This window comes from Monodelphis domestica, chromosome 2 (assembly GCF_027887165.1).
Source record: "Monodelphis domestica isolate mMonDom1 chromosome 2, mMonDom1.pri, whole genome shotgun sequence".
Taxonomy (NCBI): domain Eukaryota; kingdom Metazoa; phylum Chordata; class Mammalia; order Didelphimorphia; family Didelphidae; genus Monodelphis; species Monodelphis domestica.
Window position 1 is genome coordinate 481118975 of NC_077228.1, and position 27255 is coordinate 481146229.

General features: G+C 44.8%; 1 protein-coding gene across 3 annotated transcripts; it reads right to left on the bottom strand.

Moving 5' to 3' along the window:
- Positions 1-27255, bottom strand: DENND2D (DENN domain containing 2D). Of its 3 annotated transcripts, none has more exons than XM_016429637.2 (12): positions 27067-27255; positions 19598-19776; positions 18307-18419; positions 14944-15013; positions 14293-14370; positions 12091-12231; positions 11053-11201; positions 7448-7625; positions 3867-3908; positions 1938-2022; positions 1309-1548; positions 1-542 (listed from the first exon to the last, which is right to left on the bottom strand). In XM_016429637.2, the coding sequence occupies exons 4-12, from the start codon at positions 14983-14985 to the stop codon at positions 463-465; spliced, it is 1035 nt and encodes a 344-aa protein (XP_016285123.2). In that variant the 5' UTR covers positions 14986-15013; positions 18307-18419; positions 19598-19776; positions 27067-27255; the 3' UTR covers positions 1-462. The 3 variants fall into 3 exon arrangements, with proteins under 3 accessions (XP_016285123.2, XP_056675178.1, XP_056675177.1); XM_056819200.1 differs by having other exon boundaries at positions 26859-27187; XM_056819199.1 differs by lacking the exon at positions 27067-27255 and adding an exon at positions 20563-21544.

Below are 27255 nucleotides of genomic sequence, written 5' to 3' on the forward strand. Positions count from 1 at the left end.
AACATTTTCTACCTTTATTCACATTCTTACAGGTTGTTTTTTTAAAGGTTTGAGCCTCTGGGTGAAAGCTGTTCTCTGCACTTACCATACTGGATGCTGAGTATATTAGTCCCTAAGGAAGGAGCAACACACCAGGCCCAGAATTTCTAGGACAGAGAATACCCAGGGGAGTCACAGTAGCTATTACCTAATCACCGCCTGATTTGGCATCCCCTCCAGAAAACAAGGGGAGAGCGCCCTGGGATCTCTTCTCAGGAAGGAAAAAGCCGGTCCCCCTGAAGATCCTGAGTACCAGCTCCAAGTACCAGCTGGAAACAGGGCTTGGCTGCCAAAAGTAACCCATCCTTGAACCTGACGATGCTGGGGTCCCGAGACCAAACCAGCGCTGGCTCAGGACAGAGTCCAAGTCCTCTGCAGACAGAGCTGGGCCGTAGGCTTGAGTAGTGACCCTGCTCTCCCACATCACTTATTCACAGTCTTTTCTTTTGGTTTCTTCTGTTTCTTCTGTTCCTCATATTCAGTGATTTTCTGTCGGAAGTACCCTGTGGAACCAGATAGACCCGTCAGATGGTCCCACCGAGGGAACATAAGCAGAAAATATTCACCCATCCTGGCAGATGCCTCCTAAATTCTTCCCATGGAGTTTTTGTTGTAAAAACCTTAATTTTAGTCTTACTAATAACTCTTAAGACAGAAGGAGCTTACATTCCAATGGAGAAGACAGCTGAAAAGTAAGAAGAGAGAGAGAAGGGAAGGTATGAAGTTGAAGGCTGGAAAGTTAGAAACAGAATCAATGTAGAAATGGATGCTCTGTGCCATTTTCCAAAATGGAGAGAATTTATTAACGGGAGATTTGGGCTAAAAAATAAGGATTGCTCCCTTGTTCCTCCAGGTTCTGGTGCAGAAACTAGCCCTATATCATGGAGAGAAAGGAACAGTTTCCAGATGTTTGTCCTTCACCCTCCTGGAAAAGTTTAAAGTGCCCCACCCCAGGCTTCTGGGTCAATGTCCTCCTCACATAATCCTGCCTTCCTTTGCCTTTTGCCTTTCCCCTTCCACACACATGCAGGGATTCTCACATAATCCTGCCTTCCTTTTCCCCTTCCACACACATGCAGGGATTCTCACATAATCCTGCCTTCCTTTGCCTTTTCCTTTTCCCCTTCCACACACATGCAGGGATTCTCACATTATCCTGCCTTCCTTTGCCTTTTCCTTTTCCCCTTCCACACACATGCAGGGATTCTCTGATCTGGGCCTTGGTCCAGGTAACTGGATCTAAACTTACATTGGTGTGAAAGTGCTCACCTGCATGGGATGTCCTGCTCTTCTCTGCTTCCTGGATGAAAAGGGAGAATAGCTGCGTCTTTACAAATTTCTTCACAAACCGACGTTTTGTTTTAGAGGTCAGGGCTTTACAGAAGGATTTCTCCTGGAAGTGGCCTTGCCTATCTGACCCCCACTTGATGTGGGAGGCATAATGGCCCACAGTCCTGATGAAAAACTGCACGAAAGGACCTGAGACATGCTCATTGATCTGTTCCAGTGCTGCAAAGACATAGAAATCCTTTCAAGACAGGTTCATTCACTGTCTCTCTTACTCAGAAGGAAGAAGCAGGGCTCTACAGAAAGAGTGGAGGGTGTAGCCTTCACCAAAGGTTGAATTCCTTGTGTATCTCAGATTAAAATTTAAGTGGGAGGTGTGGAAAGTGGCTCCTGGTTCCCTCCTTGGCCAGTTGGCAGTGCAGAAGTGAGGACATTGGGTCCACCAGTTTTGTGGACTTGGGACCATGGTTTTGCCAAATAAAATTGCTATTTCCCTCCAGGAGAGCCTGCCTCAGGGTTGAAGGCCCAAGTTTTCTTGGATACTTGGGAGTGCTGAGTAGACAAAGCAGAAAAGTGAATTTGAAGGAAGAAGATGGGATTCTTGGACTTACTCTGCAGGTCATTATTCCCCTGGGCAAGAGAAGTCAAAATGTCATTCTGCAGCTTGGGTGGCAAGACGTCCCCCTCATCTCCAACCTAAGAGAGGATTAAAAATTAGCTCATAGTTCAAATGGGGGAGGGTAGGCAGAAGGAAAGTGGGGAGAGGCAATTGGAGATTGGCGAGAATGGGAAATCAAGTCCTACCTCTAAAATTGTATTAGGGGAGTAACTAGGTGGCTCGGTGGATTGAGAGCCAAGCCTAGAGATGCGGGGGTCCTAGGTTCAAATCTGGTCTCAAATACTTCCTAGCTCTGTGACCCTGGACAAGTCTCTTAACCACCATTGCCTAGCCCTTACTGCTCTTCTGCCTTAGAACCAATATACAATATTGTGGTACAGGTTTAAAAAATAAAATAAAAACATATTAGCTTTGTGACTTTGGGTAATTCACAACCTTATATTTCCCTTAAACAACTCTAACTACAGTTGATGATAAATTACCAACAGGTATCAATGGGAAAAAGTCTCCATATCATATAGAAAAGTTCTCTATATCAGTGAAATCAAAGATCTAGACCTATCTCCCTCCCCCCAAAAAAAAATCTCTGGAAGAGTGGAAAAGAAAGAAAGAAAGGAAGGAAGGAGGGAGGGAGAGAAATAGAGAAGGGGAAAGAAAGAGAGGAAGAAAGAGAGAAAGAAAGAAAGAAAGAAAGAGAGAGAGAGAGAAAGAAAGAAAGAAAGAAAGAAAGAAAGAAAGAAAGAAAGAAAGAAAGAAAGAAAGAAAGAAAGAAAGAAAGAAAGAAAGAAAGAAAGAAAGAAAGAAAGAAAGGAAGGAAGAAAGAAAGAAAGAAAGAAAGAAAGAAAGAAAGAAAGAAAGAAAGAAAGAAAGAAAGAAAGAAAGAAAGAAAGAAAGAAAGAAAGAAAGAAAGAAAGAAAGAAAGAAAGAAAGAAAGAAAGAAAGGAAGGAAGGAAGGAAGAAAGGAAGGAAGGAAGGAAGGAAGGAGGAAAGAAAGAAAGAAAGAAAGAAAGAAAGAAAGAAAGAAAGAAAGAAAGAAAGAAAGAAAGAAAGAAAGAAAGAAAGAAAGAAAGAAAGAAAGAAAGGAAGGAAGGAAGGAAGGAAGGAAGGAAGGAAGGAAGGAAGGAAGAAACCAAAAGGAAGGAAGGAAGAGGGAAAAAGAAAAACCAAGAAGAAGGAAGGAAGGAAGGAAGAAAGAGAAAAAAGAAACCAAGAGGAAGAAAGAGAGAAAAAGAAAAAACCAAGAGGAAGGAAGGAAAGAAAAAAGAAAAGAGAGAAAAAGAAAGGAAGAGAGAGAAAGAGAAAAAGAGAAAAAGAAAAAAACCAAGCAGAAGGAAGGAAGGAAAGAAGGAAGAAAGAAAGAGAAAAAAGAAACCAAGAGAAAGGAAGAAAGAAAGAAAGAGAGAGAGAGAGAAGGAAGGGAAGGAGAGAAATCGGGAAAGAAGGAAGGGATGAGAGAAAGGAAGGAAGAAAAAGAAGGAAGGGAGGGGAGAATGAAGAAGGGAATATAGATGTCTCCCTATAACCCCTATCACCACAACATTCATCCAGGCTTGAAAGACACCCATCAACTCTCCTTTAGGTTTCAGTTTGTATCTGAATCCAACAAAGACTAACAAAGTTCTCTCCTTCCCAGAATTCTTTTGTTTCTTCTCCTCATGGCACTTATCTGTTTTATATTGCCATTATTGTTTTAGACAGTTTCTGTGGGCACATCTCAGAGCCCAACTAGGCTATAAAATTCGTGCAGAGCAGAAACTGTCTTACAGGCTTCTTCCATCCTTCTCAGCATCTTACTTAGTAAGTACCTGGCATTTGGTCCATGCCCAATCTAGGTCTGTTGAGTGGCCAAATGAAGGTCAGGCATGATAGAAGGGGACGGATAGTGGGGCATGGGGGGGAAGAGGGGGAGGGAGTGACTTACTGACTTTAAGAAGGTGCCTGCACACAGATCCACCAGCAGAACCTGAAAGAAACAAGAAATCCCTTTCATTCAGTGCCTCACAGGGACTTGGCCCAAATTCTCAAGTGAGATGGAATTTGTGAAGTACAAATGCTTCACACAGGGGCAGGCACACATTCAGTAAGTGCTAATAAAAATGCTTCTTTCCTTACCCTCTTTCCTCTCCCATTTCCCTTCTCCTTCCCTTCCTATTCTTCCCCTGAGGCTGTGCCTGCATCCCCAGCCCCAGGGAAACCTCAACACTCTTCCTGGCAGAAACCAAGCAGACTAAGGCAGATGTGAGAGCAGGAAGGAGGATGAGGGCCAAAGAAACTTTGCTTTTGTCTGTACTTCCAGAGCTTTGTATCTAGTAGGTGCTTTTGCAAATGCTCATTTAATTAAATAATAAGGGAATTCTTCAGATCCATTGCGAAACCAGAGCAGGTCCATCACTACCTCATGCCATTTATTCTCAATCAGAGCCACAGTAAGAAATCCAGTTGTGGGGGACTGGAGATGTAAGAGGGAGAGGGAGGAATGGGTCAGAAAGACCTGGGGTGTACCCACTGGCAACAGAAGATGGGTAGTTGGAGGAGAGACAGAAAGTTGCCATCTGGTAGTGCCCTAGTTTCCCTTCTCCTGCTAACTAGGCACTAATCTCAGTTGTTTCTGTGCTCATGGATGCCTGAAAGTGCTGTAAATTTCTGCCCTGGGATAAAACCCTTATTGCCCTCTCTTAGGAACACCCCTGTCTCCATGAACAAAGAAGAGGCAGACTTCCCTTCATCTCTGACCACCTAGTGTGTAACCTTTAAAGACAAGAACCTAAAAAAAAAAAAATAGAACCTGCTCTGTTCTGCTCCCTCATTAACTTCTGGGAAGCCTGACCCACCTCATCACACAGAAGCTGGGAAGAGGGAAAGGAGAAAGGAGAAGACTTGTCCCAGGAAAAGAAAAGGAGTCGCTGCCCGGCTTGGGGAGATGATGACAATACCTGATGAAAAGCAAGATGGCATGGCTAATAGAGGGATGGCCATAGAGGAAGACCTGAGTTCAAATCTCACCTCTGACACATCCTGCTTTGTGGCTGGGGAAGTCACTTAACTTTACGGTGCCTCAGGCAATTATCCAAAAACTCTTATATTTGTCAATCTGCATAGTGGGAAGTTTCTACACCAATAAAATCCCACACCCAGACCAAAAAAAAAAAAAAAGACCCAGCTATTGTTTATAGAGTGCTTTGTAAAGAGAGAATGACACTGAGGACAAAGAGGCAGCCTGAGAGTCAGGAAAGCCTGGGTTCAAGACCTGAGGTATATCCTTGCCCCATGACCTTGGGCAGATTACTGGGTCTAGGCGATTTAAATTGCAGGGAGAAGCATTGGTGCCTGCAGTATGCCAGAGTTCCCTACATCAATAAAATCACTTTTCTCCTTCTAAACGCAGCATCTGTCAGGTTTTTTTAAATAGCCACTCCATCAGTTTAGGGGTTCATAAACATGTTAATGGTCTCGAATGCTTTTCTGCAAAGAAAATCTTCCTAGTTTGGGAGCTTGCCTCCTTGCTATGGTTCCTGGATGCATCGTGTTTATACACAGCTTTTTTTGGATCTCGTTTCTCCAAGTAGAGGGCAGGAATTGCATTTCTTTGCACATAATTGCCGTTCAGTCATTTGCAGTTATGTCCAATTCTACATGATCCCATTGGAGGTTTTGTTGGCCAAAGATACCGGAGTCATTTGCCATTTCCTTCTCCAGCTCATTTTACAGATGAGAAAACTGAGGCAGACAGGGCTAAGTGACTTGCCCAGGGTCACCCAGCTCATAAGCATCTGAGGTCGGATTTGAACTTAAGAAAATGAGTCTTCCTGACTCCAGACCCAGCACTCTGTGCCCTGTGGCACCACCTAGCTGCCCCTAACAACAGAGTGGGTACTTAGAAATGTCTGTTGACTTGACTCTCTAACCTTCTGTTATGTTTTTGTCCTGAAAATGAAAATCTACAAAGATGGAGAGATTCCTCCCCCACTTGGCTTTGTTTCACTGACGGGTTCTGCAAAGTTGCCAACAGTCTTGGCAGGGGAGGTGGGGTCTGTGCGTGTAGGGGAGGGACGTTAGGGAAGAAGGAGCTGGTTATTAGGGTAGGAAGGGGTGTTGCTTCCTCTCTGGCGTCCAGAAGAGCCGCAGCTCCTGAGGACCTTGGAGCTGAGGTCAGGATATTTCAAAACCTCAGAAATTGAGCCATTTTAACTCATTGCCCAACGCATAGGGAGTGCTCCCTATTCCCACCCCCAGGTCATGAGGCTGAGGCTGTTCCTTAAATGAGAACACTTGTACTGCAGAGTAAGCAGAAAAGAAATTTGCTTGGGGAGAGAGAAGGAAGAGAAATAAATCAACGTCAGACCAGCTTTCTGATTTTATGCTCTCTAGGACTAGAGGTGGTAAAGTGGAGAGAGCTGCTGGGACAGGAGTTCAAATCTGACCTCAGATACTTACTAGCTGTGTGACCTTGGGAAAGTCTCTTATCCTTGTTTGCCTCAGTTTCCTCATCTGGAAAATGATCTAGAGAAGAAAATGGCTAAACCACTCCAGTATCTTTGCCAAGACAACCCCAAATGGGGTCATAAAGAGTCAGGCATAACTGAAAAACAACTCCATAACACTTCAAAAAAACAAAAACAAAAACCAACCTCTCAAACCTTCAAAGAAATCTTGAAAACATACCCTCAGGCAAGACACAATAACAACAACAATAACAGTAAATAATTCCAGGATCTTGGGTTCTTCCTTTGGCTCTATCCCTGGCTGAATAAGTATCTTCATCTAGGAAATGTGCCTCAGTTCCCTCATCTGGAAAATAATCTAAAGAAGAAAATGGCGAAACCACTCCTTTGCCAAGACAACCCCAAATGGGGTCATAAAGAGTCAGACATAACTGAAAACCAAATGAATAACATATTTAAAAAAAAAACCAACCTCTCAACCCTTCAAAGAAATATTGAAAATATACCCTCAGACATGACACAACAACAGCAGCAACAGCAACAGCAACAGCAACAGCAACAGCAGCAACAGAGAGATTTGCACACTGTCAGTAGTTGTCAGTAGTGTGCAGAGAGATTTGCTGTGGTTGTCAGTAGTGTGCAGAGGGAGGGGAGGAGCACTTGTAAGAGAACTGGCCAGTGGAGGGTCTCCCTCTGGAGCTATGGAAAAGGGTGCAGCCAAACAGCTCCCCCGAGAGTCAGGCTCACAGCCGAATCGCTTGCTTTCTAAATTCATTCACTCAGCCCACCCAAAGGGCTCGGAGGATAACGACTCAAGCGCTCCAATTAGAAAGCAAGCCCAGGTTTTGCAGGCGGGTGATAAGGGCTCTTGGCACATCTCCACGGTTCTTGCCAGAATCCCAAGCGTGTCTCTACTCTCTAGGCTGGACCACGAGGGACCAGCGGTCAGTTTCAGGGGAGGGACTGTAAGCGATGAGTCCAGCCTGGGTCAGGACTGAGCGAGGTGGCGTCCCTTCCCTCCATCAGAAGGCAGCGGGGCTTCGTAAGGAGGAAAACGTACCTCTTCCATAGGGCTGTCCAGAACTTCTTGGATAAACCGCTTTTGAACCCCAACCATGAAGGGCGTAGGGGAGCACACGGTGGCCAGAAGGCTCTCGGGGACCACCGGGATGTAGGTGTGGGCCCAGCTGAAGGGGTAGAGCAGGGCGGCGGCAGCATGGATGCACTGGGACAGCGTGCTGGGGAGGAGAACACGGGAGAATGAGAGGCCAGTCTGGCAGGCAAAGGCAGCCCCTCCCCAACCCCGGGCGAAAGCAGCCTCCTCAGTCCGTAGCTTTGCGTATAAGGACGGAGATGATGGAGTAGAGAGGGTACTGGCTTTTCAAAGCCTGGCTCAGCTACTGTCTCTTTCTGTGACCCTGGGCAAGTTGTTTGTTTGTTTTTAATTTATCTTTTGGCCTCAGTTTCCTTATCTGTAACATGAGAGGGTTAGACTAGATCAAGGGTCCCCCCCTCCCTTTTTTTTAAACATCCTTACCTTCTGTATTAGAAGCAATACCATTAGTTACAAAACAGAAGAATGTAAGGGCTAGGCAATGGGGGTTAAGTGACTTGTCCAGGATCATACAGCTAGGAAATATATGTGGGATTATTATTTAAAAAAAAAAACTACCTTCCTTTCCATCTTAGAATTAATACTGTGTATTATTTCCAAGACAGAAGAATGTAAGGCTAGACAATGGGTGTTAAGGGACTTGTCCAGGATCACACAGCTAGGAAATATATGTGGGATTATTATTATTTTTTAAAAAAGACTACCTTCCTTTCCATCTTAGAATCAATACTGTATATTATTTCCAAGGCAGAAGGGCAGTAAGGGCTAGACAATGGGTGTTAAGTGATTTACCCAATGTCTCACATTTAGGAAGTGTCTGAGGCTAGATTTGAACCTAGGACCTCCTGTCTCTAGACCTGGCTTTCAATCCACTGAGGCACCCAGTTTCCCCCTAGATCAAGGGTTCTGGGACAACTTATTTTTTATATACTGTATTAATTCCTCTATATTCCTATATCTGGGCTCCGAGTCTCAGAGATACCAACTAGTCTGCTACTTTTTTGCATTTTCTTTGTCCTTGGGAATCCCAAAGAATTTGGCTAATAAATGAAGGAGGCTCGGGTTCTGTCCCTATGGACTTGACCTTTCCACTTGTGGGGATGAGGAGAGGTAGAGAGATTGAATGGACCACCTCTTAATTAGTTATCACCAGTTAAAGATGTCTTGGGATGGTCAAGGGAGGGACTGAAAAATGAGCTCCTAAAAATGCATTTATTGGGCTGCCTATCATGGTCATCACCAGTTTTCAAGAGAGAGCTATGGGAGACCCATATCACTTTATCAGTTAACGATCCCGGGCTAACCAATAAACCTGATATAATGAATAAATTTATTTTCTTACCCCCAAATATTCTCAGGATAATTTTAATTGGAACAGTTTTCAACCTTTTCTTGTATCATGGACCCCTTTAGAGAGGGTCTGGTGAAGCTTGTGGGTCCCTCTCAAAATATTTTCAAATCCGTCAAATCAAAAACAATTTCCAAGGAAATCCATTCTATTAAAAATACGGTCACAAAATTTTTACCAAAAAGTTCAGATACTCTCTTAAGGTCCCTTCTAATTTTAGATCCCGTGTTATTATTTTAACAGTCCTCATCATTGATGGGGTCAGCATTGGATGGAGTTGGGAGAAGAGCAAGATGGTAGACGTATGGCATACCTCCATAAGGGCATAAGTGTGAGGGGCTGTTGGCATGCACCAAATCTAGATGGAGGACCCAAGAGGAGGAACTCTGCCTGACCCTCCCTTCCCCCAGATCAGTTCATCATCAACTAAAAGCCAGAAATAGGGTCTATAAAGTAGAATGTAGGGTCAGGAAGTAGTCACTGCATCTCCCTAACAGGGCATTGCCCCCTCTCCTCACTTTCTCCCTCTCTTCCCTTTCCCTTTGCCCCCAGCTTTACTGCCCTCCATGTGTCTGGAGTTTCTTTCACCTCTGACATCTCCCAGCTGGGGTTCTGGCTCCTCAGCCCAGGGTGAGGGTCAAGAAACTCAGGCTGGCACTCAGATGACTTGGGGAACTCCTAAGTTCCAGGAATATTCCACCCAACCTTTCCTAGATGGAAAGTCCCACAGAAGCCATCTCCTGGAGCATTCACTCCCCCAGCCTTGACACCCTTCTCCCCATAGCCCTGCTCCCCCCCTCCCCCAGTCTTCACTGAACTCTGGGAAGTGAAGAAGTGGAAAAGCCATTTCCATTTGTTGGCACTACCTGAGGCTTCCTGAGATACAAGTAATGAGACACGGAGCATCTGGCCAAAACCCAGTCTGGCTGGGAAGTCCCCTCCCCGATCCATCTTGGAAGATCCCCCTTGGAGGAGAAGGAAAATGGGAAATGGTGGAGGCAGCTAGGAAGCTCACCCTTGTTCCCATGTCTAGTGGGGGAGCTCGGGGTGGGGAGAGGAAGGAAACGGGAAATGGGGAAACGTTACTCAGTCCCCACCTTCTGGGCTCCATTCACACCCCAGAGAAGCGGTGGGAGACCGCCTTATGCGTGTCAGGAGTTACTTTCACTTCCTAAACACAGGAAAAGGCAGCAAGAAGGCTCTGGCCCTGAATTCTCCCTATTCATTCCTGGATGGGAGGGATTGGGGCTGGAAGGGCCATTTCCAAAGAAAATGACTGCTATGCCCCATAAGCATCAGTAAGGCATCTCCCCGCCTCCATTTATGACAATCAGGATGGCTCTCCGTTCTCTTTTCTCTGGTCCCTCCAGTTGGTGGTGCTCTCTTTCTCCTCAATTAACCTGGTGTGTTGGCTCCCCCAGCATCGACATCCCCTACCCCGGGGAGAGGGTTAGCTCTCCAATTGGACCCCTGTTTTATTTTTCATCTTCCTATCCCAGCCCTTAGCACAGGGCTTTGTATGTGACAGGAACCTAATAAAATATTGAACTGAATTCATTTGGTGCTCAAATCATTTATCCTTCTTCCCCCAAAACTAGAACCTGGGGCTTTGGGCCCTCAACTGCCTTCCCCTGCCCCAGCTTTCTCTTTTCTCTGACATGAATTCAAGGTTTATTGGCTTGTCGACCTCAAAAAGGCAGATGCCTTATCTGTGTTTTGAAGTCTCCATCTATTATGGGACTCTATATCTAGGGAATTCAGGGCTGCTGATGGTGTTTGCAGACTCAAGCTGCCCATGGCTCCGTGGCCCCTCTTTCCTAGCACGTCCTCTTTTTTCTGTTTAATTCTGTTTCCCTAGAGTACAGTTATTGCTGCCTCAGTGTGACTCATGATGGCTCTTTAATGATCTGAAACCTTTCTCAACACTGGGGTAGCAGGGAAATAGGAAACCTCCTGCCAAGGATCATGGGATTGTAAACTTAGAAATGGGAAGTCTGATTGGGAAATCCCAGTTTGACAGGTCTTTTCTTTTCCGGGATTAAAGAGTCAAAGTGAGGGTTTATGGAAAAGGAAAGGTGGGGAGCAGGATCCAGAAGAATGGCATTTCTCCATGTTCCCTTTTTGGGAATCCCCAATCTAGTCCCTGAATCCCAGGGAGTCTGGTTACCTCACACATATGGGCTCTAGAAACAGCCGAGCCTACCTGAGATCCTCGGCCAGGAAGATGATTCTTCTCTCTAGGGCTGCGGAGGCAAAGATTTGTAGGATCTGCTCATGACTCAGGCATCCCAGGAGGGATCGAAGATCCACATGCTCCAAGCGGGAGTCCAGGGGTCGAGTCAGAGAAATGAACTGAAAGGGGACACCAGAGCACAGCAGGGTCACCGTGGATGGATACCGGCCAGTTACCTCCCTCCAGGTCATGGTACCTTTATGGGATATAGACTAAGATATAGATTGTATATGGGATATAGACTAGATATAGACTATATATGGGCTATAGACTAGGATATAGACTCTTTATGGGATATAGACTAGGATATAGGCTATATATGGGATATAGACTAGGATATAGGCTATATATGGGATATAGACTAGGATATAGGCTATATATGGGATATAGACTAGGATATAGGCTATATATGGGATATAGACTAGGATATAGACCATATATGAGATATAGACTAGGATATAGACCATATACAGGATATAGACTAGGATATAGACTATATACGAGATACAGACTAAGATATAGACCATATATGAGATACAGACTAGGATATAGACCATATATGGGATATAGACTAGGATATAGGCTATATATGGGATATAGACTAGGAGAGATAGTCAGGAGGCCCAGTGAGGAAGATGTGCGATGGGAAGACAGAAGGCCAGAAAGGAGGACACAAGAGAGAAAGACAAGGACAATGATCCCATTTTGTGGCCTGCATGATGCTAAGAAAGCCCATTTCAATCAGGAAATAAATTACGTATCATCTTTCTGAAAGCCTGAAGTCTTTGTGGCTTTGGGAACCAAGACACCAGATTCTATTTTGTATTTGGTACCTCTGCCACCAACTCCTCCATTTTCCCATCTACTAAAAGGGGACACGTAAATAATTGGAGAAGGAATAAACAGAGGCACAAGGACACATCCATCCAGATAATATTGGCCTGGGGTATGGGGACACACTCCCTTCTTTCTTGATTTACGTGGGGGGAGTCTCCCCACACAACCTACCTCCGTCCCTGAGTCAGGAATGAAGCTCTTGAGGGTGACGGTCTTCCCTGGGGCCGGGAAGGCAGACTCCCGAAGACCTTGCATGAATGGATAGATCACAGCCATGGAGATCTGGTGCCTCTTTTCTACCTCATCCAAGATCTGTAGGGAATCATATCAAGTATGACTGGAAAACCCAAGACTCCAAGGCATTATCTGATTTGACCAATTTTCTGAGGTCTTCAGTGCCCTCTCTGGTGCTCACTCTCCTCTCTAGATTCTCCACTCCAACTAAACCAAGAGTTCTTTTTTAAACTTTAACTTCCATCTTAGAGCTTCCAAGGCAGAAGATCAGTAAGGGCTAGGCAAAGAGGGTTAAGTCACTTGCCCAGCGAGGAAGTATCTGATGCCAGAATTTGAAGCTAGGTTCTTTGGTCTCTGGACCTGGCTCTCAATCCACTGAAGCCACCTTGCTGCCCCTTGAAAACCAACCTGACCTGGAGTCCATGGACTCCCCCAAGGGCTCATGGATAGATTCCAGGGGGGTCTGTGTATCTGGACTGGAAAAAAATGACATTGAAAAAAATGTACATCTTTCTTTTTTACTAGTCTCTAACTAAAACGGAGTGTTTCCTTTCATTATTTTAAATATTATTCTGACAAAGTCCGTAGTGTTTACTAGACTTCAGAGGGGTCCATAAAAGAGGAGATTAAGAACCATCCTTCAACTGAACTAACCAAGTTTCTCTGTAATATAATAGAGATTTGGAGTCCAAAGGCTGGATTCAGATCCTATCAAACATTGCTTTTTATAAATGCACATTTTTTCCTCATGCCAGAAAGTCCTGCTCTCCCTGCCATGTTAGGTATTTATTCTGCAGAAAGGCAAGTTAACCTTTCTCTCACAGCAAAGACTCGGCGCCATCAGTGGCCAGTAACAACGAGAGGATGGAATTTTCAGATCTTGCCTCCACAAGACAAATACCTTTTCTTGGACTATTCCCAAGGCTTAAAATAATAGTTCTTTAAACAGTCATCGGGCTATACCTTTAAAAGCCTTTTCACTTTCAATGTGATGTTGGGCAGAATTTGGAATTAGAGGTTGTTGTTCTGTCTATGACTGTGCCCCCATTTAGGGTTTTTGTGGCAAAGATACTGGAGTGGTTTGCTTTTTCCTTCTCCAGCTCATTTTACAGATGAGAAATAGAGGCAAAGAGAGTTAAGGGACTTGTCCAGGGTCACTGTTCTGGAAAGGGCTGGATTTAAACTCAGGAAGATGAATCTTTCTGACTCCAGACTTGGTACTTTACCTGCTGTGCCATCCAGAGGACCAGGATTCAAATTCTGATTCTCTTCCTTAATATCTACTGGGCCTGGGGCAAAGACACTTAAGTTTTCTAGGCCTTACTCTCCTCCTTTGTAAAATAAGGGGACTGAACTAGGGAGTTCTAATTTTATTTTCCTATAATCTTGTTAGACCTTCAAGCCTGTGAAACACACTGTCATATGATGAGCCCAATGAGCTCGCTGGACTAGATGACTTCCGAGATTCTTCCTAAGCCCCAATGATAATAATAAAATAAATAATTTTATAATGATTTAAAAATTGCATCTACATACATGTGTAATACATTTGACAAACTCAACCTCATTTGATCCTCACAATAACCCTGAGAGGTAAGTGTCATTATTGTCCTCATTTTACAGAAAAGGAAACAGAGGCAGGCAGAGGTTAAGTAATTTGCTCAGGATCACACAGCTAGCTAATAAGTGTCTGAAGTTGGATTTGAACTCGGGTTTTCCTGACTCCAAATCCATCTCTCTATCCCCTGAGATCCCTTATTTCTTCATTGATAACATGGAAAAAGAAGTGAAGTGACTGGACTTATGCCAGACAATTAGTGGGCAAACTAGGGCAGGAATCCAGGTTTCCTATTTCCAGGTCTAGCACTGTTGCCGCCATGTTGGAACTTCCACTCTCCATCTCAATCTATTTTATTTGTTTGCATGTGTGTGTGTGCTCCATTATTTGCAAGTGAGCAAGATGGAAGCCAGCTCCTCTTGGCACCTTAATTGCATTTCTGACCTCAAACTCCAGGGAGACAGGTTTAAAGGGGTTGAAGCTAGACAGGGAGGACAGCCAGTCAGAGAAGAGCCGTCAAACAGGATGAACAGGTCCAGAGCCCTGGCGGGGCAACTGGGGAATCCCTGGCCCATCCCTACCTTGGAGAACAAGCCGAAGCAGCCAATGCAACTGATGATGCAGTACACTCTCGGGAGCCGGGGGCCTCGGCCAGCGGGCTGGAGACAAAGACAGGGAGGGAGGCGATTTCTCAGCTTAGGACTTTTCCTAGGAATCTCCCTAATTGGGGGCAATGGAGTCAAAGGCTTTGGCTCACAAAATAGGCAAAGCAGAAGGAATGGAGAAGGGGCTGACTATGGGAGACTCAAGGATGGGAGCCACTGCATGGTTACTGACATTCAAAAGTTTGATTTATTCAAATCTTACTTAGTCAAGTAAAACAGAGAAGGGGAAAGGTTATTAACTGAGAAGGAAATAGCAAAGGGAGAAAGAACTGGCTGGTCAGTGAGGAAAAAGGCCAAAAGGAACCAAATTCCAGGATATAGAATGATAGATGATGCTGCCAGAATGAGGATGAAATCAAAAGAGTAAGGGGAGCCAGACTGCCCCTAAGGACATCCACAATCCCAACTCTAGCCAGGGACATGGTAGAGGGTGCTGGGGGAAGACCTCAGCCAGGGAACCAGGGGTGGGGATGATCCAACCTTCCAAAGTCTAGATGCAAGGGCATTTATGGAGGGTACTCAGCAAAGGAAATAGCAACATTTCTGGGCAGAATGGTGGAGCAGTACCAAAAGTCGCCTGCAGTAGCCGATCTTCCTGGTCCCATCCATGTTGGTCAGGACAAAAGAAAAGGTTTCCCTGAAGTTGAGAAAGGGAGAGAGAGAGAGAGAGAGAGAGAGAGAGAGAGAGAGAAAGAGACATTTTCAGATTTGATCCTGAAACAAGAGAGCCTCTAACCCTTGCCTAGTCTCCACCCCCTGCCCAAAAGTTCCCCCAAGGGTCAGTTACTTATCAGATTCTGGGGCCATCGCTAGCAGGTACAAACTCCAAGACGAGGTAAAGGGACGATTAACGCTTTGGGGGTGCCTTATGGTAGGGAATAGGACCCCTCCTCCCTGCAAGCTGGCTAATTCAGCTGCTTAGAGTTCCAAGCCCAATGAAGAGTTCATAGGCTCCCCAAAGGGAAGATATTAGAATCTGCCAACTGTAATCCACCATGGGCAACTAGGTGGTACACTGGATAGAGTTCCAAGCCTGGAATCAGGAAAACCTGAGTTCAAATGTGACCTCAGACACTTCCTGGGCAAGTCCCTTAATTTTATTTGTCTAGCCCTTGCCCTTATGTCTTATAGTTGTTACTAAAATAGAAAGTAAGCGTTTAAAAAAAGTCAATCCATAATTCAAAGAGCTTTACTTTGTTTTCTGGCAAAACTCTAGAACATATTGTTAGAAGAATGGTTTAGACATCATAAAAAGCCAACATGACTTCATTAAGAATTGGTCAAGCAGAGGCAGGTAGGTGGCTCAGCGAATTGAGAACCAGGCCTAAAGACAGGAGATCCTGGGTTCAAATCTAACCTCAGACACTTCCTAGCTGGGTGACCCTGAGCAAATCACTTAGCCCCCATTAACTAGGCTTTCCCATTCTTCTGCCTTGGAACCAATACTTAATTTTGATTCTAAGACTAAAAGTAAGGGTTAAAAAAAAATAGGTCATACCATATTAATTTTATTTCCTTTTTTAGGATTACTAGACTGGTACATCAAGAAGAATGTTGTCATCTAATTTACCTAGATTTTAAGAAAGCCTTTGAGAAAGTCCCTCATGCTGTAGAGATGTGGGATAGATAAGCAGTAGTACATTTAGGCGGAGGCAGAGCTGGCCCCAAAGTAATCATTAATGGATCTCTGTCTGCTTGGAAAGATTGCCAGTGGAATGCTCCAAAGTTTAGGGCTGGCGTTGGTGCTGTAGAACATTTTTATCAGTGACTCAGTAAAAAGCACAGATAATGTGTTTATCAACTTTGCAGATAACAAAATTATAAGAGGTAGCTAACTCACTGGATAAAAGAGTTGGGATTCCCCAACAACTAACCAGACCAAAATGGTGGGCCAAATTTAACAAGATGAGATTTAAAGTGGATAAACACTTGGATCCAAAAATCTTTACAAGAAAAAAGCCAGGGAGGCAGATGAGATAGCTGTTCATCTGAACGAGAGCTGAGTTTTCATGGATTACAAAGTTTAAAATATGTCAACAATGACACATGGCATATAAAATGGCTGTAATCTTTAGGTACCATTAAAAGAGGGGTAGTGTCCAGGACACTAACAAAGGTTGTAAATTCCATTTTTTAAAAAATAACCCTTACCTTCCGTCTTGGAGTCAATACTGCGTATTGGCTCCAAGGCAGAAGAGTGGTAAGGGCTAGGCAATGGGGGTTAAGTGACTTGCCCAGGGTCACACAGCTGGGAAGTGTCTGAGGCCAGATTTGAACCTAGGACCTCCCATCTCTAGGCCTGGCTCTCAATCCACTGAGCTACCCAGCTGCCCCCGTAAATCCCATTCTTAAAGCTGGAAGGCATTCCATATCTGGCCTTTTATTTTCAGTTTGGGGTGCCACATTTTGGAGTGGGCATCGATAAGTGGAAAACATCCAAAGGATGCCAACCAGGATCATAAAGGGCCTTGAGATCACACCATATGAAGATTCATTGAAGACACTGAATATGTTTAAACTGGGGAAGAGAAGGCTCAGAGAGAACATAATGACTGTCTTCTATAAATATTTGTCATGGAAAATAGTTCTGCATTGGCCCCAGAAGGCAGAACTAGGAACAAGGAATAGAAGTTGGAGAGGGAGATTTCAGCTTGACGTAAGGGAGAAATGTCCTAATGGTCAGGGCTCTTCAAAAGTGGAATGGGATATCTCAAGGGAGTAGTTAATAGCTTTCCATTTACAGAGAGCATCTTTCTAGCAGAGGCTATTCACCCATTGAGTATGTGGTACAAAGGTTCCTTATTCTCTATAGCATAAGAGACTTTTGTCAAATGATTTTTTAAAAAATATAGGTAAATATATATAACATTCCCTCTGATGCAACAGTCTGGTAACCCTTTCAGTAAAGGCATTGAATTTCATACATCATGACCTTTCTTAACAAAGCCGTGTTGGTTTTTTGTGATTACTGTTTCCTTTTCTAAATGTTTACTAAGCATCTCTCTAAAACTATGTTCTAGAATTTTGCCAGAAAACAAAGTCAAACTTGTTGGACTATGGTTGGCAGACTCTAGTCTCTTCCCTTTGGGTGAACCTTTGGCTTCATTAGGCATAGGACTATAACTAAATGGCACGTGAAGTCCCTTCTAACTCTGAGATTATATTATTCCGTAATTTGTGCCATGGTCAGTAGGGACCTGGTAGGAAAGAGTATGTGAATAAATTCGGGAAAAATCATAAGTAGTGGGAAAATAATTCCAAAAGGAAAATAATGATGATATATATCACACACATATTTAAATATATATCAAAGGATACACACACACATGTAAATGAGGGAGATAAGCAGAGAGAGACATACAGAGAGAAGGAAACAGCCTTATATAGTGGCTAGAGATCTAGCCTCAAAGTCAGGAAAACCCAGTTTCAAATCCTGCCTCTGAGGTACACTGACTGTGAGAACCTAGCCAGTTACAGCTTCTCAGTGTCCCCAAACAACTCTCTAAGACTATGAGTTCAGAGAAGGTGCCCATCTGTGTTGGAAGAGAAAGTTCCTCATCAGGATTTTCCTTTATCAATGAAACCATAGGTCCAGTTTTTTTTTTTAAGTATAATAGCAAAAAATATATAATTGCATATATATGCAACCTGTATAGATATGTGTGCACATATGTATAAGTGAGTGTATGTGTGCATATATGTACATATACATCATTTATCTATTGAGATACAAGATGTCCCAAAAGTCTTAGTGCAACTTTAAGCTTTAAGAGCTGTAACCCTGTATATGCATTCCAATAAATATAAAATAGAGCCACAAGTAGACTCCCAAAAGGAAGAGGGAAGCTACTTCTTCCAAATTACCTAAGCTCCCTGGGACCATGGAACCCTTCCTCGACCTCCCCCTCAGTCTCAATGCTGAGTCCCTACCTGGGATATTCAGTGAGTGGCGCCCACTCGTTGCCATCGGGGAAACAGAATAACGGAATGGCGCCATGTAATCGTTCTTCTTCTTCCTTCTGGCCCCGGAGCAGATTTTCTCGCTGGAAGGGAAAGGATGATCAGAAGCAGATAGATAAGTGGGAAGTTGGGTGAATTGGCTGGTTCCTGGGGTCTTGAGGGTCAGTTCTCTTGCTTGACCAAAGGTTCCAAAGCGTTCTCTGCTTCTAGCATAAAAACCTTGACTAGGGCTTCACTGTGGATCTTCCAGGGCTGAGACTCCCTCCTCTGACCTGGTATTCTCCTGGGGACCCAAGTTTCACTTTCATTGATGTCCCTATTATCTATACAGCGAAGATGGAGGCCAGGACCACCTCCCAGGGTCAGAAATATCTACATAGCATGGGACTCTGAGGATAATAGATACACAGGTAGAAGAGACCTCAGGGCCATTTATGTAACCCCAGTCTGCTTAGGAGGTTCCCCAGTGTTTGCACTCTCAATCCCAACATACATGTACATCCATAATCGCTCTCTGTCTGTCTATCTGTCTCTTCCCTTCTTCCCACTGCACACTACTGACAACCACAGCAAAGAGATGGTCAAGAAGCCCAAGGAGTAGGGAGGTTCTACTAGGTAGACCACATAGACATTCATGCTGAAGAGTGTCAACCCTCCAGTGGCAACAAGCTAGGGTGAAGGTTATCTGAAGGGTATCCCATGGAGTCTGGAGAACACTCAGGGTACCGAGAGGAGAGAAGGGAGCACTGGACCCAAGCATGTCTGCTGAGGACGGTTCAAGTAGCCTCTTGAGGGCCTGAGTTCAGACAGTGAAGAGAAGTTCATACATGTGGGCTGCCCTTGGTAGCAGAAATTGGATTTGGGTTTAGGAAAAATTACCACTTGGAAATTCTTGTGTTTAAAAATAAAATAGATATATAAATGTAAATATTAAGAATGTAAATAAAATAAATAATTAACAACAGGTAATTCAGAACAAGGTTAATAAGGAAAGGCAGAGAACTCACTATCCCCTCTCTTCCTCCCACTCCCCTAAAATAAACTGAAAGGGGCGGCTGGGTGGCTCAGTGGATTGAGAGCCAAGCCTAGAGATGGGACCTCAGACACTTCCCAAGCTGTGTGACCCTGGGCAAGTCACTTAACCCCCATTACCTAGCCTTTAACACTCTTCTGCCTTAGAACCAATACATAGTATTGATTCTAAGATGGAAGGTAAGGGTTTAAAAATAAAATAAAATAAACTGAAATAGATGCTCCTCACCTTTGGGAACTGGTAGGTTATGGTGGGCTCATAATCATCCCCTGAATTCTTTTTTTTGAGAGAAACCACAAAGAGATATTCAAAAAAGTGTGGTCCCCCTGTGTAGTTGGTCAAGGAGGACTCTCTGATGCTCTCTTCTGTTTCTTTTTTGCCTTCTCCACAGGTTTCCTCAGCAGGAACTGAAATAAAAAGATTAGATCTCATTCACACAGGCTCCCTGAGGCACCAACAGTAGGGATCTGAGAGTCAGGAGACCCCTTCTGTGCCTTCAGATGTCTCTAAACCTAAGAAAGATAGTCATAGAGAGAGGCTGCCTTTCAGCCATATTATCAGGACTCTGGGATGGGAACAGTCAGCCAGCACAAAGAATGGAAAAGACAAAATAAATCACTTGGAAAATACGTAGAAACAAAGAAGCCCAGGAGTTCCCCAGCTCGCCCCAGGTCCCTACACATTCCAGTACTGAAGCAGCCCTAAGAAGCCTAACAAAACCATTCATTTTACCTGTAACACAATCCCCACTTAAACAGCGATCTAGATTCAAATTCTATTCGTGCTATTTGAGCAGAGTTCTGGGGAATAATAGATGTAATGCTAGAAGGGACCTCAAAGTCTCCTCATTAGAGAAAAAGAACCTGAAGCCTAGGGAGGAGGGATGATTTGCCCAAAGACACATAGAGCCGGGATTTGAATCCAGGTCCTCTGACTTCAGAGTCAATATTTTTTCCACACGCTTCATTGGACAGAAGGGGTAGAAGACAGAGGCTCAGAGAGGAAGGAGTGACTTCCCTTAGGTCACATAACTAGTTAGTAGCAGAAGGTACCAGTGGCACAGGTGGGGGTAGGGAGAGGGAAGCTTACTCATGCAGGAGACAGGGGAGGAAAGGGTAAGAGTGGGTCAAAAATAGAGAAGTCAGCCAAGCGAAGAGGGGAAGACGGCATCCTCCTGTTAACAGCGGGCAGACCTGTCCATCGTGGTCTCCGGGGAAGCCGAAGACGGAAGAATCTGAATACTCTGCCAAACCCTGGTCTATCCATCTTCCCACGGCTCGAGACATCAGCATCGAGGTCCTACGTGCCCCAAACGCAGGATCCATCCATCCCAGTCTCTGGCCACCTACTCAATCTCCCCCAGAAGTCCTCCGCATCACGTCTCCAGGAGGGGAAATCGGTTCCTCTCCCTGAGCACCCACGAGCTGTGTGAGAAGGATGTGGCAGGACCCAGGAAGGCGGCAAAGCCCCAGTCCCGACAAAGACGGCATCCTGGCACAGCCGCTCAAACATCAGCTCCTCCCAAGAGCCTCCGGGTGTGGTGAGAGAAAAGGTTATGAGCAAACACCTCCAAGACCCAGCTGCTCCCAGGCCAAGAGCCTCCATCTAGCTAGCAGATTGTGCAATGAGCTTATTTATGTTTAATGAGTGACTTGGGAATGCCGATAACCGCCTAATGACATGTAGGAGAACCTGATCCACTCAAGGATAGGGATCTCCGCTCTGGGTCGCTCTTCATTCTTGGCCTTTCACTTAATCAGTCCAGCAACAAAAAACAAACAAACTAAAAACCCAGAAAGTACATGGATCTCTGGGCTTCTGGGATTTCAAGTTTGAGTCCTGAGCACGGAGGGGCAGTGGCTAATAGAGCAATTATAGTTCCCTGATTGTTTAAATCAACGAATGATTCGGACCAGGAAGAGAAGCTCTGGCAATTCCCAACAGCCAACAAGAGTCTTAAGGGTGCCTCTTCTGATGATGAAACACAGACCAGAGTCCAACTCTGGGCCCTATTCCCGCCTGCTCTCTGCTGCTCCAACAAGGAAATGACATCAGGAGCCCCTGCCACGCTGGCCAGAGAAGTGGCCAATTGTTTACAATTCTCCCACTCTCAGCCCTTCACTTCCTACATTGACATGGGGGAGTGGGAGGGGGGACTACCCCCCAAAACAGTGGAGTTTGCTCCAAGGCTTCCTTGAGCTATCCAGCAGCTCAATTTAGGAAGCAAGAGATTCATTCATTCATTCATTCATTCATTTGACATACATTTATTAAGTGTGATGGGCACTGGGGCTTCCAAGATTTGATAACTGGCTATCCAAGGGGACTGGAAGTCCACAACTGCAGTGGCATTCTCTCAATCCCCCCTGATGCTTTTCAGGGGCTCTGAGGAAAAGACAGACTCAATTTTCTTGCTCAAGTCAGAGCTGGCACCAGCCCCAGGGGTGAGTCCCTAGAGAGATCTCCATCTGGCATCATGAAGAACTGAGCAACTGCTGTGCCCTGAGACACAGTCAAGAGAAGTTACCCAAGAACAGATTTCTTTCCTCTCTTAAAAAAAATGTTTAAGCATAAGATGACTCCGATACAAGGGAATCACAAAATCAGAATTACATATCAGGAGGACCTTCCAAGGACATCTAATCCAACTCATGTTTGGGCCAGAATCTCCTCTATAATATGCTGAAAATGGGCCATATAGCATGAGAGAGGAGATTATGGGGTAGGGGAAGACTAGGATGAGATGGTAAATAAATTTAATAGCTGATTCTAAAAAAAAAAAAAGGACATTTTCAAATTTAATCTGCATTATTCAGGGGCAGTTGGGTGGCTCAGTAGATTGAGAGCCAGACCCAGAGATGAGAGGTCTTGGGTTTGAATATGGCCTCAGACACTTTCTAGCTGTGTGACCCTGAGCAAGTCACAATCAAAATGGTCCCATGATCCACATGAGCCACCCAAAGCTCCCCTGTTGTGTACAGTCTATACAGGCCTGCAGGCCTTGCTCTGTATATCTACTGCTTTATTGTGAATAATAGAGAACTTATTTTTGTGTGTGCCATGTTGTAGGTCTACACTGAGTGAAAGGAAGACAGACTAGGGGTAGTATTACAGCAGTAATAAACCAGAACCGAAAAACAAAACAAAACCCAATACACCGTATTTTTTTTCAAAGTGATAGAGAAAATTAGAATGCAGATTTTTTTAACCCTTACCTCCCATCTTAGAATCAATACTATGTATTGGTTCCAAGGCAGAAGAGTAGTAAAGGCTAGGCAATGGGAGTCAAGTGACTTGCCCAGGGTCACACAGCTGGGAAGTGTCTGAGGCCAGATTTGAACCTTCTCTATCACTTTCTTAAATCTAAACAGCCCTGATCTGGTTAACATCTGCTGTTTCAGAGGAGTAAATGCTCACACTGAAAATTTAACAACAGGCTCTGGCATCTATGCCTTTGGAGAGAGCAAACCATTACACTTTTGGACAGCTTTAATTATTAGGAAGTATTTCTTTACATGAAATTAGTGTCTGCTTTTCTGCAACTTGTTCTGAAGGCTCCTAGCCCTATCATCTAGAGCCAACTGGAACCAGACAGAATTATATACCTGATTGTGATGATGGCAGCAATGAAAGGGGAAGATGTAATTTAGGACTGGACTCTGCAAATCTCTAAAAAAAACCTTGAATTGCTTTGAAATCAAGAGGGTGAGGCATTGGGGCTCACTGAGGGAAGTTTAGAAGGAACTGGAAAGTAAAAGCCCCAAAACTAGTGGCAAAGTCAAATTCTCAGAACTGGAATTTTCCAGGAAATGGAATCATGAAGATAAGATAATATTAGAACTGGAAAGGGCTTTGGACATGACTAGTTTAGAGTTTCTTAGCCATTTTTGTGTCATGGCCCCCTCCAGGAGTCTGGTGAAGCTTATGGATCAGAAGAATGTTTCTCAATGCATAATATAAAATATAAAAACACAAAGGAAATCAATTACATAAAAATATAGTTACTAAAATACTTTTAAAAATAAGTGGATGGACTCCAGGTTGCAAACTGCTAATGCAGTTCAACCCCCTCATTTTATAAAAGAGAAAATGAAAACACTAAGAAATTAACTGACTTGCTTAAAGTCATATAGCTAAGAGATGGCAAGATCAGAATTTGATTCTAGCTCTTCTTCCAAGTCTAGTGCCTATGTGTGTGTGTGTAATGTAACATCTCATTTGAAGACCACTTCCTTGTCTGAGGAAATACTATGTCCTAACTACAAATGGGGAAACTGAGACAAGAATAAGTGAGTAAATAAGAATGAGAAATCCTGAGCAGACCTTGAGAGGTCACCTTTGGGTTGGAATAGAATTCAGTTGTTTCAAACATGTCAGAACATCTCCTGTTTGTGTAGATTTTCAAATCACTTCAGATAACATCCTTCAGTCCTCCAGGAAATCCTTCTCATTCAGAAATACCTTATGTTGCATTTCTAACCCATTTCCTCTTGTTTTATACTCATTTAGAGTTATAAGGGCAGAAGGTCTCAAGGCAAGAGTGTCAGGGGGTTGGGAGGAGGGTAGCTAGAGTTATTGTGCCCCAGTCCCAAAAGGGAGTATTGCTTTATTTCCTTTTTATTTCAGGGGAGACCCAAGAAAGAATATAGAACCTATATTGAGCTGGGCATCTAAAACAGAAGAATGAGAGCTAGAGGTCAGTGACAATAGAAGAGCTTCAGGGAACCTTTAACTCCTAGAAGCATCTAGGTTATACATTAGTTAGAGCACTGGATCTGGAGTCAGGAAGACCTGAATTTGTATCTAGCCTCTGACACTCCCTAGCTATGTGACCCTGGGCAAGTAATTTAACTTTTTTTTTTTGCATCAGTTTCCTCATCTGTAAAAGAGACATCTACCTAACAGGGCTGTTGGGAGGATCAAAAGAAATAATAATTGTAAAGCATCTGGCACATCACTTTGTTACATTCTAGGTTAAAATGGAATGAATGAAAATAATCTTCCCCTATAATCCTTTGCTGAGAAGTCAGGCACCAAGATGAACCCATTCAACCAGCCTACAGCTAATCCTACAATAATTGGATGCTTTTTCATCCCTCAAGGAGCTCTGCCCAGAACCCCTACTGAAAATCTATAGATTATAGGGAGGCAGCAGTGTTAGGGGTGAAAAAAAAGGACTGATCTGAAATCAGGAGACTCGAGTTCAAATCCCAGATATGTCATTTCCTACCTTGATTCACTTAACACTTAACTTGTCTATAAAAAAATAATAAAATGCCTATAAAATGAGTTGGACTGGAGGGTGACTAAAATTCTTTCCAGCCCCAAAGCTGATGATCAGATGACTAGTAGAAGCATCAGAGAACTGGCCTCTCTCTCCCTTCTGTCTTTAGCTACTTTTGAGCTGAGGACTATTTTGAGGACCCTTCCCCCAATGAAGAAACCACTTTCCCTCCCTCCCCTTCCCTACTTAGCAGAACTAAACCCAAAAAGCACAAAGGAGGAAGCCTAAGTCTAGGAGTTTCCTAATGATGAGGGAAGAGGAAGAAAGGGGTGGAGAGGAGCTGGCACACCTTCTTGCCTAGGCAGGATGCCAAACCCCAGGACAGGTAAGACTGGCTACTCTACTATTTCCAACATTTTAGTGCTCCCTCTCCCTGCTACCAGGAATAGCTGCTGAAGCCAGAAAAACCTTAATTCTCCAGAACAAACCCCATATACTTCCTTAGAACCAAGAGTATTAACCAACAAACATGTCAAGGCATGGGGAGGGAGAGCATTGTTAACAGAGTGAAGTCTTCCAAAGTTAGTAATCAGGTTTGGGAAATGGAGGACACATTCAAACATTATGGTGGAATCAGAAAAGATCTTTTCAAGAGCACCCCAAACTAAGGCCACTTTCCTTCCTCTCCTTAAAATGGGTTTTTATGGTCCAGTAAAAGATCAGTCAGTCACAGAATACCTTGCTCTTTCCCCTTGCTTAGACATGTCTAGGAGATTCTATAAAGGGTATGAGGAATGGACAAAACATTGAGCCAGGAAAACAGAGTTACATGAGGGAGGGAGCAGAAGGTGGCAATGGAGAATTAAGGACAAAATGAATACAATTTTGAAACAGAAATTAGTAAGATTGGACACCAACTTTCCTCCTTTTGGGTGTGTGTATATGAAATTAGGTTGGGAAGGTGCTGATTCATTGAGACTTTTTTTTTTAACCCTTAACTTCTCTGGTACAAGCTATACTCAGTATCAACTCTAAAATGGAAGGGCAAGGGCTAGGCAAATGGGATTAAGTGACTTGCCCAGGGTCACACAGTAGGATGTGTCTGAGGTCATATTCGAACCCAGATCACCCTAACTCCAGGCTTGACCTGCCATAATTAGAGGAAGAAAATAGTATTGCTTTTCTGCCCCAATAAATAACCAAGTGTATCCTGCCGCAGTATCTCCCTACTGCAACTGCCAAACTCTTCAGGATACCAGACCACTTCCTATACTAGAATGCCAGGCTGCTGTGTATCATACCCAGATCCTCACTCAGGACATGACTAAATTTCCCCCATCTCTAAAATTATAGCCCATTTCGACAGAGCAAATATGTCATGATCGGTGTGTGTGTGTGTGGGGGGGGTACTATGGGTAAATTAATTAAATCCATTAAAAGATAAAGCTGGAAATTGAGTCCTTCAGAGTCACCCAGTCCATCTTTCTTATTTTGCTGGTAAGGAAACAGGTCTAGAGCATGAAAAGTGACTTGCTCTGGGTGACAGGATGTTGGTAGCAGATCAGGCCAGTTTAGCCCTTAAGAGACCAATCCTTGAGATTTGGGGTACGCGGTGAGCCACCCTCACAAACTCGGAGTTGTCAGGTGCCTTGAGGACTGAGAATGACTCACAAATGCCTTACATAGAATCAGGCAGAGCCACAAGCGACTTGTGAAAGGTAAAGGGGGAACTGGGACTGAAAGCCGAACAGGAGATCAGGACTAGGACCAAGGGTCGGGCCAGCCCCAGGACCAAAGCAGACTCCCGAGGCTGGGCAACACTGCCATGTGTTGTCAGTGGTTGCACCACCAGTTTCCTGCCAGGAGGCACACGTGGCCCTGGGCCCCACAACAGCTTCCTCCGGGCGGTGGGTTTCACCACCCATCTCCTCCCTGATCTCAAACCTAGTCATGACCCCACCCCATCCTACTCCCCTTAACCGCCACGGTTCCCGAGGTTCGCTGGCTCCGCCTAACTCTCACTTCTACCAGACTCCCCCCCCCCTTCCTTCTCAACCCTCAGCCGCGATACATCCCCTTCTGGACCCCAAACTTCCCAGCCCCAATTCCCGTTACTCCCCGGAACCCCTCACTGTCTCAGGCTCTGGACCGCCGGACCCGGCTAAACCTTGGGTTCTGGTGCCCTAATGACCTTCACCCTGACACTCCTCCCCCTACCTCACCCCCGCCCCCAGTCCGTCCCCTACCCCTGGGACCCGCACTGACCCCAGCTGCGGCGCTTCAGTCTCAGGCTGGCTCGGATGCGGCGGCCGAGCCCATCCATGGCCCCCGCAGGGTGCGGGACTCCTCCGGCAGCGGGTGTCCCACCGTCCCCGCCCCCCTACTCCACCCCACCCCCCACTACTGCCACGGCACTTTCACTTTCACGCGAGGGAAGGAGAGCGGAGGGCGGTCCGGGGGCGGGGCAGCTCACCTTCCGGGCCCTGGAGCCGCCCTCGCCTCACCTGCCCCAGGAGCTGGCTCCAGTTCCAACTTCGGAGCTCCAGCCCCGGAGGCTGACAGCAAACCCGCGCTTTGCTCTCCGGGAACTGGGCGGTGCTGAATCTCTGGGGCTGGGCTCTCCGACCCTCCCGAGGACACTCGACTTTCCGATCTCCTCCTC

Coding starts and splice junctions, on each gene's coding strand:
- DENND2D (XM_056819199.1), bottom strand. CDS start 20,635: ATGGATAGACCAGGGTTTGGCAGAGTATTCAGATTCTTCCGTCTTCGG. Junction 11,202..12,090: donor TTCCTGACTCAGGGACGGAG/GTAGGTTGTGTG, acceptor GTCCCCTTTCAG/TTCATTTCTCTGACTCGACC. Junction 543..1,308: donor GAGCAGGACATCCCATGCAG/GTGAGCACTTTC, acceptor CTGGTTCCACAG/GGTACTTCCGACAGAAAATC.